This window comes from Chrysochloris asiatica, unplaced genomic scaffold (assembly GCF_000296735.1).
Source record: "Chrysochloris asiatica unplaced genomic scaffold, ChrAsi1.0 scaffold00023, whole genome shotgun sequence".
Lineage (NCBI taxonomy): Eukaryota > Metazoa > Chordata > Mammalia > Afrosoricida > Chrysochloridae > Chrysochloris > Chrysochloris asiatica.
In genome coordinates, this window is record NW_006408541.1 from 16,084,905 (window position 1) to 16,096,595 (window position 11,691).

Here is an 11,691-nt window from a genome sequence, read left to right on the forward strand (position 1 = left end):
CCAAAGCAGCTGGTGTGTGTGTGTAAGGATATATGTAAATGAAGGGTGCCAGTAAAACTTTATTTATAAAACTGGCATTGGACTGTATTTGTCCTATGGGCTGTAGACTTGTACAAGCTTCTAGCTTGATTCTCTTGCTCACACACACATACTGCTGAGCACTGGTCTTTTCCCTTCAGTTTCAGCAGTGAGGTTCCACTAACCTCTCCCGTTCTTGACAGGCTTTTTGTCTGGCCTTTTTGCAAGTCTTATACTAATGTAGTGGACATATGTTTAGTGTCACTCGGGGGCTCACGCCTTTGTTTACTCAAGACTTATCAAGAAAGTCCTTTCTGACACAGAACTTCTAATTCTTCCCATCCTGGTCTTGTCAGTGAGACAGGGTGCAAAACAACGTTTCAAATTAAAAATGTCCAAACTTGCTAATTTCCCCTTATTTTCCCACCAAAACGATATCCTGCTGATGGCTGTGTCAAAGCAGTAAAGACATGCTTATTTCAAACTCTTTCCAGTTCATTCATGCATTACTTGATTTCTGCTAGCTCTTAACTTTTTGGTAGCAATGCAGATGAAATACACAAGAGGAAGGTGTGAACGTTAAAAAACATTCAGGTTTCTGAGTTATTTATAAGCATCTGGGACCAGAATGGTGAAGGCAGCAGTTCTCATAGCTTCCTTGGTATGTGGCTGTGGGTCTCTCTCTCACAAGCTTTTTCGTGTTTAAGTTGTAATTAGAGCACTACATGCATATGTTGTTGTTATGAGCTGTCAAGTCAGTTCTGACTCATCTCGACCCTCTATAGGGTTTCTGAGGAGCGGCTGGTTGGTTTGAACTGCTGACGTGCTGATCAGTTGTACAGTAAACAAAAACAATTCCTAATTCCAGTCTCTGCTTTTTTGGTTCTTGTGCTATTTCCCAAGACCTTGATTTCTTGGCTTATTATCTTTAGATATTCTTTGTTGATTTTTGGCTCTAAAGTTTGAAATGCTGTGACCTTGCGTATGCCCACCCTTGTCCCAGACTCCTCCTTAGTTGTCACTGTTTTAAGTGCTCTGGTAAGTGTGCCAGCTGCTAACAGATAGTTTAGAGGTTCGAGTCCACCCAGAGGTACCTCAGAAGAAATGCCTGGTGATCTGCTTCTAAAACACCAGCCATTAACCCCCTGGAGCACAGTTCTGCTCGGACACACGTGGAGTTGTCATGAGTTAACCCCGTGGCAACTGATTGTTATAGATTTTCTTGATCAAAGAAACACAACCTTTTTTCCCCCCCAAAGCCAATCTCAGTGGCTGTCTTTTCGTTTTGACTAGTTATTGTGATTTGAGTGATGGTCTACAGAGCCAGAGCATCAGTTTTTAAAAAATTTTTGTAGTTCTTTTTAAACGTTTTATTGTGAATTGTGTGATAGTTTACATAGTAGAACATTAGCTTTACATTCATCCTGTCGTATATCGTTTCATTGACGTGGTTACAATCCCCTCCATGCATCATCAACCAACCAGAGGGTATACCATACAAACCTGCTCCCCGGTCGTCAGCACACAGCCCCTCTCCCTCTCTGTGTCTCCATCTCTCCACGTCATCATCTCTGCCTCCATCTCAGGCATCACTCCTTCTCTGGGTAGGGTCCCACTCTCCACTCTTCTCCCTTGATGGTCAGAGCATCAGTTTTACATTTAGTACATCTGACACTTCATCTCATCACTGGCATTCTTCCAAGTGTGACGTCACATCAGCCACTTCTTCCTGTGTTTCTGGTCTCCATTCCTCCTCTTCCCAGCCCTCCTGAACTTTGTCCTTGGGCAATGCCCTGTTAATCTCGAATGGTTGGCCATTCTGTGGTATATGTACCATACAAGGGCTGTCCCCTCTGTGTACCTATTTAGTGCTTGTCTGAAAATTGAGCCACATGGGGGATGAGTTGAGTTCCAGGCCTGAGGGATGACCAAGGGCCATAGTCTCAGAATTCCATCAGTCACTGTCTGACCAGTAAACATGGTCATTTTTATGATTTGATGTTTTGTTCCACATTTTTATCCCATTCTATCCAGGATCTTCTCTTCTCATGTGATCCTTGGAGCAGTTGATAGCGGTAGCTGGGCACCTTCGAATTCTTCTTGTCTCAGGGTTGTGGAGGATGAAGAATAATGTGCGTGTAATCCATTGGACCTGTTTGTGTATTTAATTTGCCATGAATTCAATTGGAAACTGTCTAATAGGGGAATGGTTGTTGTTGTTGTTGTTAAGTGCCGTCGAGTCGGTTCCGACCCATAGCGACCCTGTACAGGGTTTCCGAGGGTGTAAATCTTTACGGGAGTAGAAAGCCTCATCTTTCTTCCGCGGAGCGGCTGGTAGTTTCGAACCGCTGACCTCAAGGTTCGCAGCCCGATTCGTAACCACTATGCTACCAGAGCTGAATGGAGCAGTGGCTAATTGCTGGACTGCTGGTTTGACCCTATCAGCCACTCTGCGGGAGAGATGAGGCAGGCTGTTTCTGTAAATGGGACAGCCTTGCAACCCTATCAGGCAGTTTGAGGTTTTCCTATTGAGTCGTCTTATGTTGGAATCAAACAATGAGTTTGTTTTTGATGAACAAGTATCACGAACCCTTGGGGTGTGTGGCATTTGAGACTCCCAACAAATTCCAAGTCTCCCTGTACTGTCTCTGTAGTTAGCAACAGGTGTGCCAAACGGCAACCCACCTGTGTCCCAGCCACCACAGACCACCAGCCGCACCCCACCTCCCGAGCCTGTCTCAGCAAAAGCTGCCAGGTGGAAGACTGACGTGTGTTGTATCCTCGTGAGCTCTTGGGAATGATGGGTTTGGCTCCATCACTTCTCCACTATGTCTGGTGACCACTGCAGCAAGGAAAAGAGAGTCCATTGCTTGGCTTTTTGGGGGAACTTGCCCTTGCTCTTTTCCGAAAGTATCCTAGGTTGTTAATCCTGAGCCTTCCCTGCAGTGGTCGGGGTCTCCTTTCCATGTGAGCAGCGAGTCCTCTGCAGGTCACTGGTTGACTAGCCTAAGGTGATGCAGGTGGGTCAGGCTTGGTCCTGGTTCCATTCATCCTCGCGCCCTCAGCCCATCTCAGCCTTCACCAGAGCTGGGTGGAGTGAGGTGACCTGACTACATCAGTGCGGAGTGTTCTCCTGCCTGGTACCACTCTTCTAAAGGCTTTCTGGAAGAGCTCAAGGTACAGGCCTCATGGATGGAGAGGAACATGTAAGAGGGGGAGGGGTCAGGCCTGTGGAAGTGACTCATTGGGACCGATAATGGGCGTTTCTCAGCCCCTACCCCCAGCCTAGCCTACCCAGAATCTCTTTTCCTCTCTGTCTGTTGACTAAAAAGAATCCTATCCTGAGTGATTCCATGACTTCGGTTGTGTCTGTATCATTCTCTTCACAACCGTCTTCCAGAAGTCTTGACTAAACACACATATCCTTTTTCCAGGTAAGACATGTAATCCCTCTGGTTTTCCTGTGCTCACTCACTCACTCACCCTAATCTGTTCCTAAGCTTGACATGGGACTTCTTTCAGCAAAATGTTATCACCCCACCTCATGAAATTCAGAAGTGAAGACAATTTTCCCTACCTTGTGTGAATTTTATGATGTGATATGATAGGGGATCCTCATGGCTTGCTTGGGACGTCTCTCAGAGTTCCTAGTTTCTTCAACAGTTGAAATGAGTCCTCTTCACAGACACCTCATTGGCTCTTCTTCAGCTTGCTTAAGCATTTCTCACTCAGCCGCCACATCACTCCTTGAGGTAAATGTGTCCTGGAAGCCATCTTGGATCGGACTCTCCTCTGATTCCTTCTCTTCTGTGACCCTTTTCCTTGGGTGGACAAAGGGGATTTTGGCACAAGTTCATTTTATGAGTTGCCAAAAAGTCAACCAAAGAACATCCCTTAATGTAGGGAAGTTGATGGAATGCCAATTTTGGTGTCTTTCTCCAGCAGCCAAAAATGGACACATAAGTGTCGTCCGCTGTCATTTAGTCATGGTTACCCGGTTCATAGTACCACACAAGAAAAGTCTTCCTTGGCACTTGGATAATTGGCAGTGTTGTTTGGAGTTGGGAGGGAAAGGTGGCCTCCCAGGGAGGTTTATTGAGATCAACTTGAGGGCAGGTTGTGCCTCGATGCAGGTGAGCAGGAATGCTAAATGTTGTCCCTGTTGGCTCTCCTCCCCAGACCATTCCCGGAGTAGCAAGTCCAGTTGCTGGAGCAGTGGCGAGGAGAAGCGGGGGTCGGCACGTTCTGAACACAACGCCAGCACCAGTGCGAAGAGCCTCATCCCGAAAGAGTCTCGGCTAGACACCTTCTGGGACTAGGGCTAGATGTGGGCAAAGCAGCCCCTCCACCATTCAGAGTCAAACCCTTACAGACTCCAGAGCAACACAGGAGACAGATGCAATGTGAGACCTGAGAACCCACCTCTTCAGACTTGAGAATTCCAAACATTCAGACTTTGCCTCTGCCGTTGGGTGTGCAGGGCAGCCCACACACTACAGTGTCCAGCATCAGCTCTGACTGAGGACTGTACAGCCTACACAAAACGGAAGCTTTAGTTGTAAATCATGTACAATGTGTGGATGTCGTTGATCCAAGAGGACCTCCCCCTTTTTATATTTGTATGAACTTTAACTTATAAAAAGAAAAAAAGAAAAGCTTAAAAAAAAACAAAAAACAAGAACCCAACAACAAATAGGATGTTTTGATGTTGGAGAAGGGATGGATGGTCAAGTCTGTCCATTTATTAGCACTAACGTGGAACACTGGGCTAGGGAGATTGCTATAGCCCATAGCTCATCTTCCTGGGGAGCCCAGAGGAAGGGACATTTTTGTTTGTATTTCCATACACACAACACAGCACACTGGGATCAGGAGTTTCAGCAATGGACTATGTTACAGCGGGCGCATCTCATCCAGCCACGGGGCCCTTTCGAATCCTGCGTTACTATGTTCTAGAATGTGAGTTCTCCGGACCAGAAGGACACGTGGAGAAAAAGTCAGTTCTTTTTGTGTGATTTCAACAGTGACCCTACTCCTAAAAGGGAAAAGCAGAATTCTCTCTCTCTCTAGATATATATATCTTTGTTTACAGCTGAGCAGACACACCGCCCTGCTGAGCTTGGTTGCATGGGAGAAGATGATGCTGTAAAATGGTAGGGTCAGAAACTCCAACACAAAGAGAAATCTTTGCTTTGCTTTGTGGTTCCTTTCTGCCCACTCACACACACTTCATAAAGAGATGTTGTGCGTCTCTGAAACAAGAGCTTTCAGGCAAGGCGCACGCAGAGGGCATTTGAGTCTAGGATGAAGCATGTATGTCTTATTTATATGATGGAGTTTTACGTTTTAAATGTAAGCATGAAACCAAGGCAGTATGAGAGCAAGTGAGACCCCCTCACCCTGCTGTCTTGAACACTGCGTGATGCTGTAGTATCATTTTGTATGTTGTGTAAAACAAAGCATTGAACAAAAAGCAAAAGGTCATGTTATGTATATGAGAAAATTAATTGTACGATATCACTCCAGTACATTTTGTTGTACATTTTAGTCGCTCGTTTACTTTCTCTTCATTGTTGATAAAGAAGATGAGAACTGTACAGATTCCAGCTAGTTACCCATATTAGAGAAGAAATAAAAAGAAGACTATTAGAAGAAAAACAAGAGACAAAGAACATTTGTGAATTGCAGTTGTCAAGGATAAACAAACAAACAAACAAAAAAATAGCCTAGTTGGCCTTATTTGTGAAGCATAATTGCTTTTAGCATATGGAAGTATTTTTTCACATTTTCTTTGTATAAAATTTGTATTAAACTTAAATATCTTTTTTGATGACCGTGTTTCTTTGTGACTAAGGCAGTACACTTCTCCCTTCTCCTTCCCCCTGCCCCCTATGTGCTCTTCTGGGGTTACCCAACCCCAGGTTTCTTCAGATACTTTTTTTTTTTAATTAAACTTTTGGCACAATGCTTGGTCTTGCTCAGATTTGCAGTTTTCCATTGAGCTGAGATGGCTGTGTGAGGTCAACATAGGAGAAGGAAAGGACTCAAGGAGCGGCCCCTCACAAACACACAAACACAGGTGGGTGTACTTAGTGGGTCAGGCCCCCGTAGGCACTGTCCTGAGAAGTTAATTTCCTTGGAGTTGATTTTTTTTTATTATTGAAAAATGATTTGGTGCCAGGCACTGTGGTAGTCTCTTCTTCTATTACCCTGTTTGAAAATGCCTTGAAGATAGTGGTTAAATACCTATCACAAATAATTTGCTGTTTCACCCAGTCTTATGGACAGTCCATTTGCAGAAGAAAATGCCATTACCCCAAACAGAAACCCAGTAAGTTACCCCGTGATGCAAGCCATTGCAGTCTCTGGTAACCACTGGTAAACGTTTTGTCTCGAGGCACTTGCTATTGTAGGTATTTAATACCAGTGGGAACAAAGTGTTCATTCTTTTGAGTTTGATTTCACATGATACTTTTGAGGTGTCTCCATGTCACTTGTCAGACTCAGTCCTTTGTGGCTGCATCCTTGGAATTGACTAGACGTAAACTGGGAGGGCGATCCTGGCTCAGTCTCTGGAAGGGGGTGTGTGGGGAAAGGAATTGTCTGTTGGTGACCAGGTCCTCAGCTCAGCCTGACCAGGGAGACGAGGAGAAGGAAGCTGTCCCCAGTGGGTGAGGTGATTTCATCTGGTTTGTTGGGCAGCAGGGTCTTCTTTGTATTCTAGTGATTCCTCAGGAAGCCTCTACCCCGTGAGCACCTTCCTGCCAAATTTTAACTCAGTGTAGCCCACAAAGGAGTTTGGGATAAGGGGGATAAAGTCACTGATGTGTGATTGACAAATATTAAGGAGTCTTGGAGGCACAACTGTTAAGCACTGGGCTGCTAACCGAAAGGTTGGTACTTTGAATCCACACAGCAGTTCCATGGTGGTCTGTTCTTGTCAAGATTCCCACCCATTGATTCGGACTCAACAACCTTAAAAGACAGTAGAACTTCCCCCGGTAGGGGTTGCAAGACTGTATCGCTTTATGGGAGTGACTAGTGGGTCCAAACTGCCAACCTTTATAGAGTAGCAGTCCAGCACTTAAGTCACTGCATCACCAGCTCCTTCCTGTGAAGAGTGCAGCCTAGAAAACTCGAGGAGCAGTTGTACCCTGTTACATGGGGTCAGCCCACAGCACTCTATAACTAGCTGTGCACTAGCCTTGAGGATACCGTGCTTAACTCGAGATCTGGTCCCTGCCCTCATAGGGCTTGATTTTATTGGGGCCACAAAAGCTCAGTCATGCAAGTATTTCTGGAGGACCTACTGTGTGTTAGAGGGTAGACTTGAGTTGGATTTCTAACCAGTTCACCTCAAACAGCCACTGCCTGCCTGTCAGTGGAGGCCTGCATGTTTCTAGGATATTGAACAGATTGCAGCAGATCTTCCAGACTTAAAGAGTTAGTAGGAAGAAAGGCCTGGTGATCTGCTGTAGAAAATCAATCTGTGAAAACAATTTGATCACCAAGATTCCATCTGTGACTGATCGTGGATGGTGCAGGGCTGACTGGGCCTTGGGTTCTGTTCGGAGTCACCATGAATTGGGCCAACTCAATGCTGTGTGCCTAGCAGGATTCTGGCCCCTAGGGACATGATCCCCGCCCTTGTGGGCATTCTGTTCATTATGGAGAGACAGGCCATGGACCAAATTTAAGGATGATATAAAGGTACTTTAACACAACATTAAAGGCTAGGCTTTTAACCCTTAAAGGGCTAGATAGCGAATGAGGCTTTGTGGACTATGTGTAAGAAGCCCTGGTGGCTCTGTAGGGTAGGCACTGGATTATTAGCCACAAGATTGGCAGTTCAAACCCAGCAACTGTTCCATGGGAGCAAGATGGGTAGACAACCTCAGAAATCCCATACAGGGTTGCCATTGAATTGCAGTTAACAAGGGTAGTGGGTTTGGTCTGGGCTGGTTGTACTATCTGGTTGTGGGTTAGGCCTGGGGCTCCTAATGGCAAGATCAGTGGTTCCAAACCATAAGCTGCTCAGAGGAAGAAAGAGAATAAATAGCATTAGAAACCCTCTGTAGGCTTGCTAGGAGTTGGAATTGACTACATGGCAATGGGTTTGGGGTTATTGGTTGAACTCTGTGGTCTCGGAGCCCTGGTGTGTCATTGTAGATAAGCATTGGACAGCTAACCACAAGGTCGGCAGTACAAATTCACTAACCATTCTCGGAAGCCGTATACAGGGGTGCTGTGAGTCACAACCGACTCACAGCGTACAACATGCGGCCTCAATAATAGTCCTCTGGTGGGTAGCACCTCGTGCAGTTTTCCAGTATTAAATGTTAACCATTTAAAAGAGGGGGACTTACTGGATGGACCAGCAGAGTAAATTTAATTTACAGAGAGTGATACCTAAATAGGTAAGCAAATGCACATGGCAGAGTGCCAATACAATGTAAAATAAAATTTAAATTTCCTTTAATTTTCTCTGGTTACAAAGTATTGTTTTGATTTTTTTCAACCAATTAAGAAAGGTTTATACTTTTTAGTTCATGGCCTGTGATTTACTCACTTGTGTGCTAATGGCAGAATTAGATGGGAATGCCGTTGAACAGGATCAAGGGTCCGGGTGGTGGTTGTACCTGCAGCCATGAAGGCCTTTCTTGGAAGGGGACACTTGTGCTTAAGGAGAAGGAGCTAGCTGTGAGCAGCTACAATGGATGGGCATCCCAGACAGACAAGTGCAAAGGCCTGGGGTACCTCTGAGCGAGACATGCTTCATATGGTGTAGCTTGGAGTGAGAGAGACAAAAAGGGCACCCATGATTGGGGTCCCTGCTTTGATGTTTGTCTTCCCTTCAGTCCTCGGAGGTGAGCCAAGCTAGCAAAGCCTGTTTGCGGTGACCAGAGGAGGCCAAGTGGAGCGTCCTTCCCTCCTCTCCCCTTAACCTCCTCCATACCTCCCCTGCCCCAGATTGGTGCTGAAACAGGCCCAAAGAAGAGTCTTGCTCAAGCCCACAGCGCTAGCGAGAGAGCCAGCTGCCACTAAGTAAATACTCTTTCCAGACAGTAGATGTCATTTGTAACTTGAAACATTTTTACCTTCCTTTTATCGGCCTGTATGTGCCTTGTATCACCTCCACCTTTCAGCCAGGATTTCTGCCTGAATAGAGTGTGAGAGGGGTGGAGCCCCGTTTTACAGGGAAGAGACCACTCTCTCTCCATCCTCTTAGCCCCAGCAGCAGGCTCTTCTGGTCTCTGGACCACTGTACTTGCTGGTCACTCTCAGGTCAGCCTCAGCTCATTCTCCAAGGGTACTTCTGAGGTAGAACTCCCACCTCGCCCGTGGTACTTGGTGTTGCGACTTCTCATTCATTTTCTGCCATCTCTGAAGTGTCTACACATTGATGACAGTTTATCTTGTGGGAAAAGTCCCTGGCTGTTACAAATAAAGGGTTTGTATTCTACTAACTTAGAGGAGTCCAGGTGTGGCGCTGTTGGTTAATGCGCTGGACTACCAAGTCAGTTTGAACCGTGAACTCACTGGTTCAAGCTCACCAACTGCTCCTTGGAAACCCTATACAGGGTCGCTGTCGGTCGGAACCGACTCAATGGCACTTAACAACAACAACTTAAAGTTGGAGTCCTGGTGTGGCACTGTAGGATAAGCACTGGACTGAAAGTTCAGTTTGAACCGCAAGGTCGGTGGTTCAAACTCACCAGCTGCTCCTCAGAAACCCTATGGAGGGTTGCTGAGTTGGAACTGTTGAATGTGGTTTCAGTAAATAGTTCAGGGCTATCTATAGTCATGGGGCAACCGTGGTGAGGTTGGCCCAGGATTGGGCAGTGTTTCGTTCTGCTGTGCGTAAGGTTGCTATGGGTCGGTACCGACTCTATGGCACCAGTAACAATAATGGGGGGGCGGGGGGGTTCCAGTCTCTGGCCTCTTGAAATGATAACATTTAATCTTTTGCCCTGTTTCCCTTCTATCTTTTTCTAAATAATGAACTTTTTGTAATTGCTGAGAATATATATAACAAGACATGCATCGGTTCAACAATTTCTGCAGGCACAATTCCGTGGCATTGATGACATTCTTCAAGCTGGATCACCATCCTTCTTTTCTGTTGTTTCTCTCCGTTAACACAAACTCCCTGCGCCCTAAGCTTCCTATCTCATCTTTGAGGTGCTGCCATCCGCCTGTTCCCACATAGATTGATGTTAAGAGAGCACTGTGCTAATCTAAACAATTGTTGTCATTGTTGTTAAGCTGTAACTCATAGTGACCCTCTGCACAACAGCATGAACCACTGCCTGGTCCTAACTATTTGTTACTCTTGAGTCCATAGCTGCTGCCCCTGGGCCAGTCCATCTCATTGGAGGTCTTCCTCTCTTTCACTGGCCCTCCACTTTACCAAGCATGATGTACTTCTCTAGGAACTGGTCCCTCCTGATAACATGTCTGAAGTATAAGAGACAAAGTCTCGCCATCCTGACTTCTAAGGAACATTCTGGCTGTACTTCTTCCACATAGATTTGTTCTTCGGGAAGTCCATGGTACTTCCAATATTCATCTACGGTTTTCCTTATTCATGGTCCAACTTTCACATGCATGTGAGGCTATTGAAAATTGCTTGGGTCAGGTGCACCTTAGTCCTCAAACTGCTACCTTTGCTCTTGGACACTTTAAAGAGATCTTATGCAGAAGATTTGCCATTGTTTGATTACTTGGCTACTGCTTTCAGGAGTGTTGACTGTGGATCCCAGCAAAAGTAAAGTCTTTGACAATTTCAATCTTTTCTTCATTTATCAGGATGTTATTTATTGCTCCAGTGGTGAGGATTTTTGTTTTCTTTACATTGACGTGCAATCTGTACTGAAGACTGTAGTCTCTGATCTTCATCAGTAAGTATTTTAAGTCCTCTTCACTTTTGGTGAGCAAAGTTGTGTCATCTGCATATCACAGGTTGTAATTGAGTCTTCCTCCAATCCTGATGCTATGTTCTTCATATAACCCAGTTTCTTGGATTATTTGTTCAGCATGCAGAATGAGTAAGTATGATGAACCTGGCACACACCTTTCCTAATTTTAAATCATTCAGTATTTCATTGTTCTGTTCAAATACTATTTCTTAGTCTATGTACAGGTTCCTCGTGCACAATTAAGTGTTATGGAATACCCATTCTTCGCAATGTTACCCATAGCTTGTCATGATCCACACAGTCCAAAGTCTTTGCATAGTCGATAAAGTACAAGTAAACATTTTCCTGGTACTTTCTGCTTTCAGCAAAGATCCACCTGATGTCAGCAATGATAGTCCTCATTCCATGTCCTCTTCTGAATTCGGCTTGAATTTCTAGCAATTCTCTGTTGGTGTGCTGTTGTAGCCATCTTTCAATTATCTCAGCAAAATTTTACTTGCATGTGATATTAATGATACTGTTCAATGATTTCTGCATTCCTTTGGGTCATCTCTCTTTGGAATGAGAACAAATAGGATCTCTTCCAATCCATGTAACTGTCTTCCAAATTTCTTGGCATAGATGAGTGAGTGCCTCCAATGCTGGATGGGTTTATTGGAAGATTTCCATTTTTGTTTTGTCAGTTCCTGGAGCCTTGTTTTTCACTAATACCTCCAGTGCAGCTAGGATTTCTTCCTTTAGTACCATTGGTTCC

The 11,691-nt window shown here is 45.1% G+C and overlaps 1 protein-coding gene across 14 annotated transcripts in view; it reads left to right on the forward strand.

The window, feature by feature from the left end:
- The window catches only part of ZMYND8 (zinc finger, MYND-type containing 8), a 134,027-nt gene extending 129,690 nt beyond the window's left edge, over positions 1–4,337 (forward strand). For 8 of the 14 annotated variants that reach the window (XM_006839205.1, XM_006839209.1, XM_006839206.1 and 5 more), the window contains one exon: positions 4,198–4,337. In XM_006839205.1, the coding sequence (XP_006839268.1) occupies positions 4,198–4,337 (140 nt within the window). Of the gene's footprint in view, positions 1–2,672; positions 2,754–3,540; positions 3,547–4,197 lie in introns of all 14 variants that reach the window. The other 6 variants (XM_006839204.1, XM_006839208.1, XM_006839214.1 and 3 more) reach the window with 1 other exon arrangement.
- Positions 4,338–11,691: the final 7,354 nt, after the last annotated feature.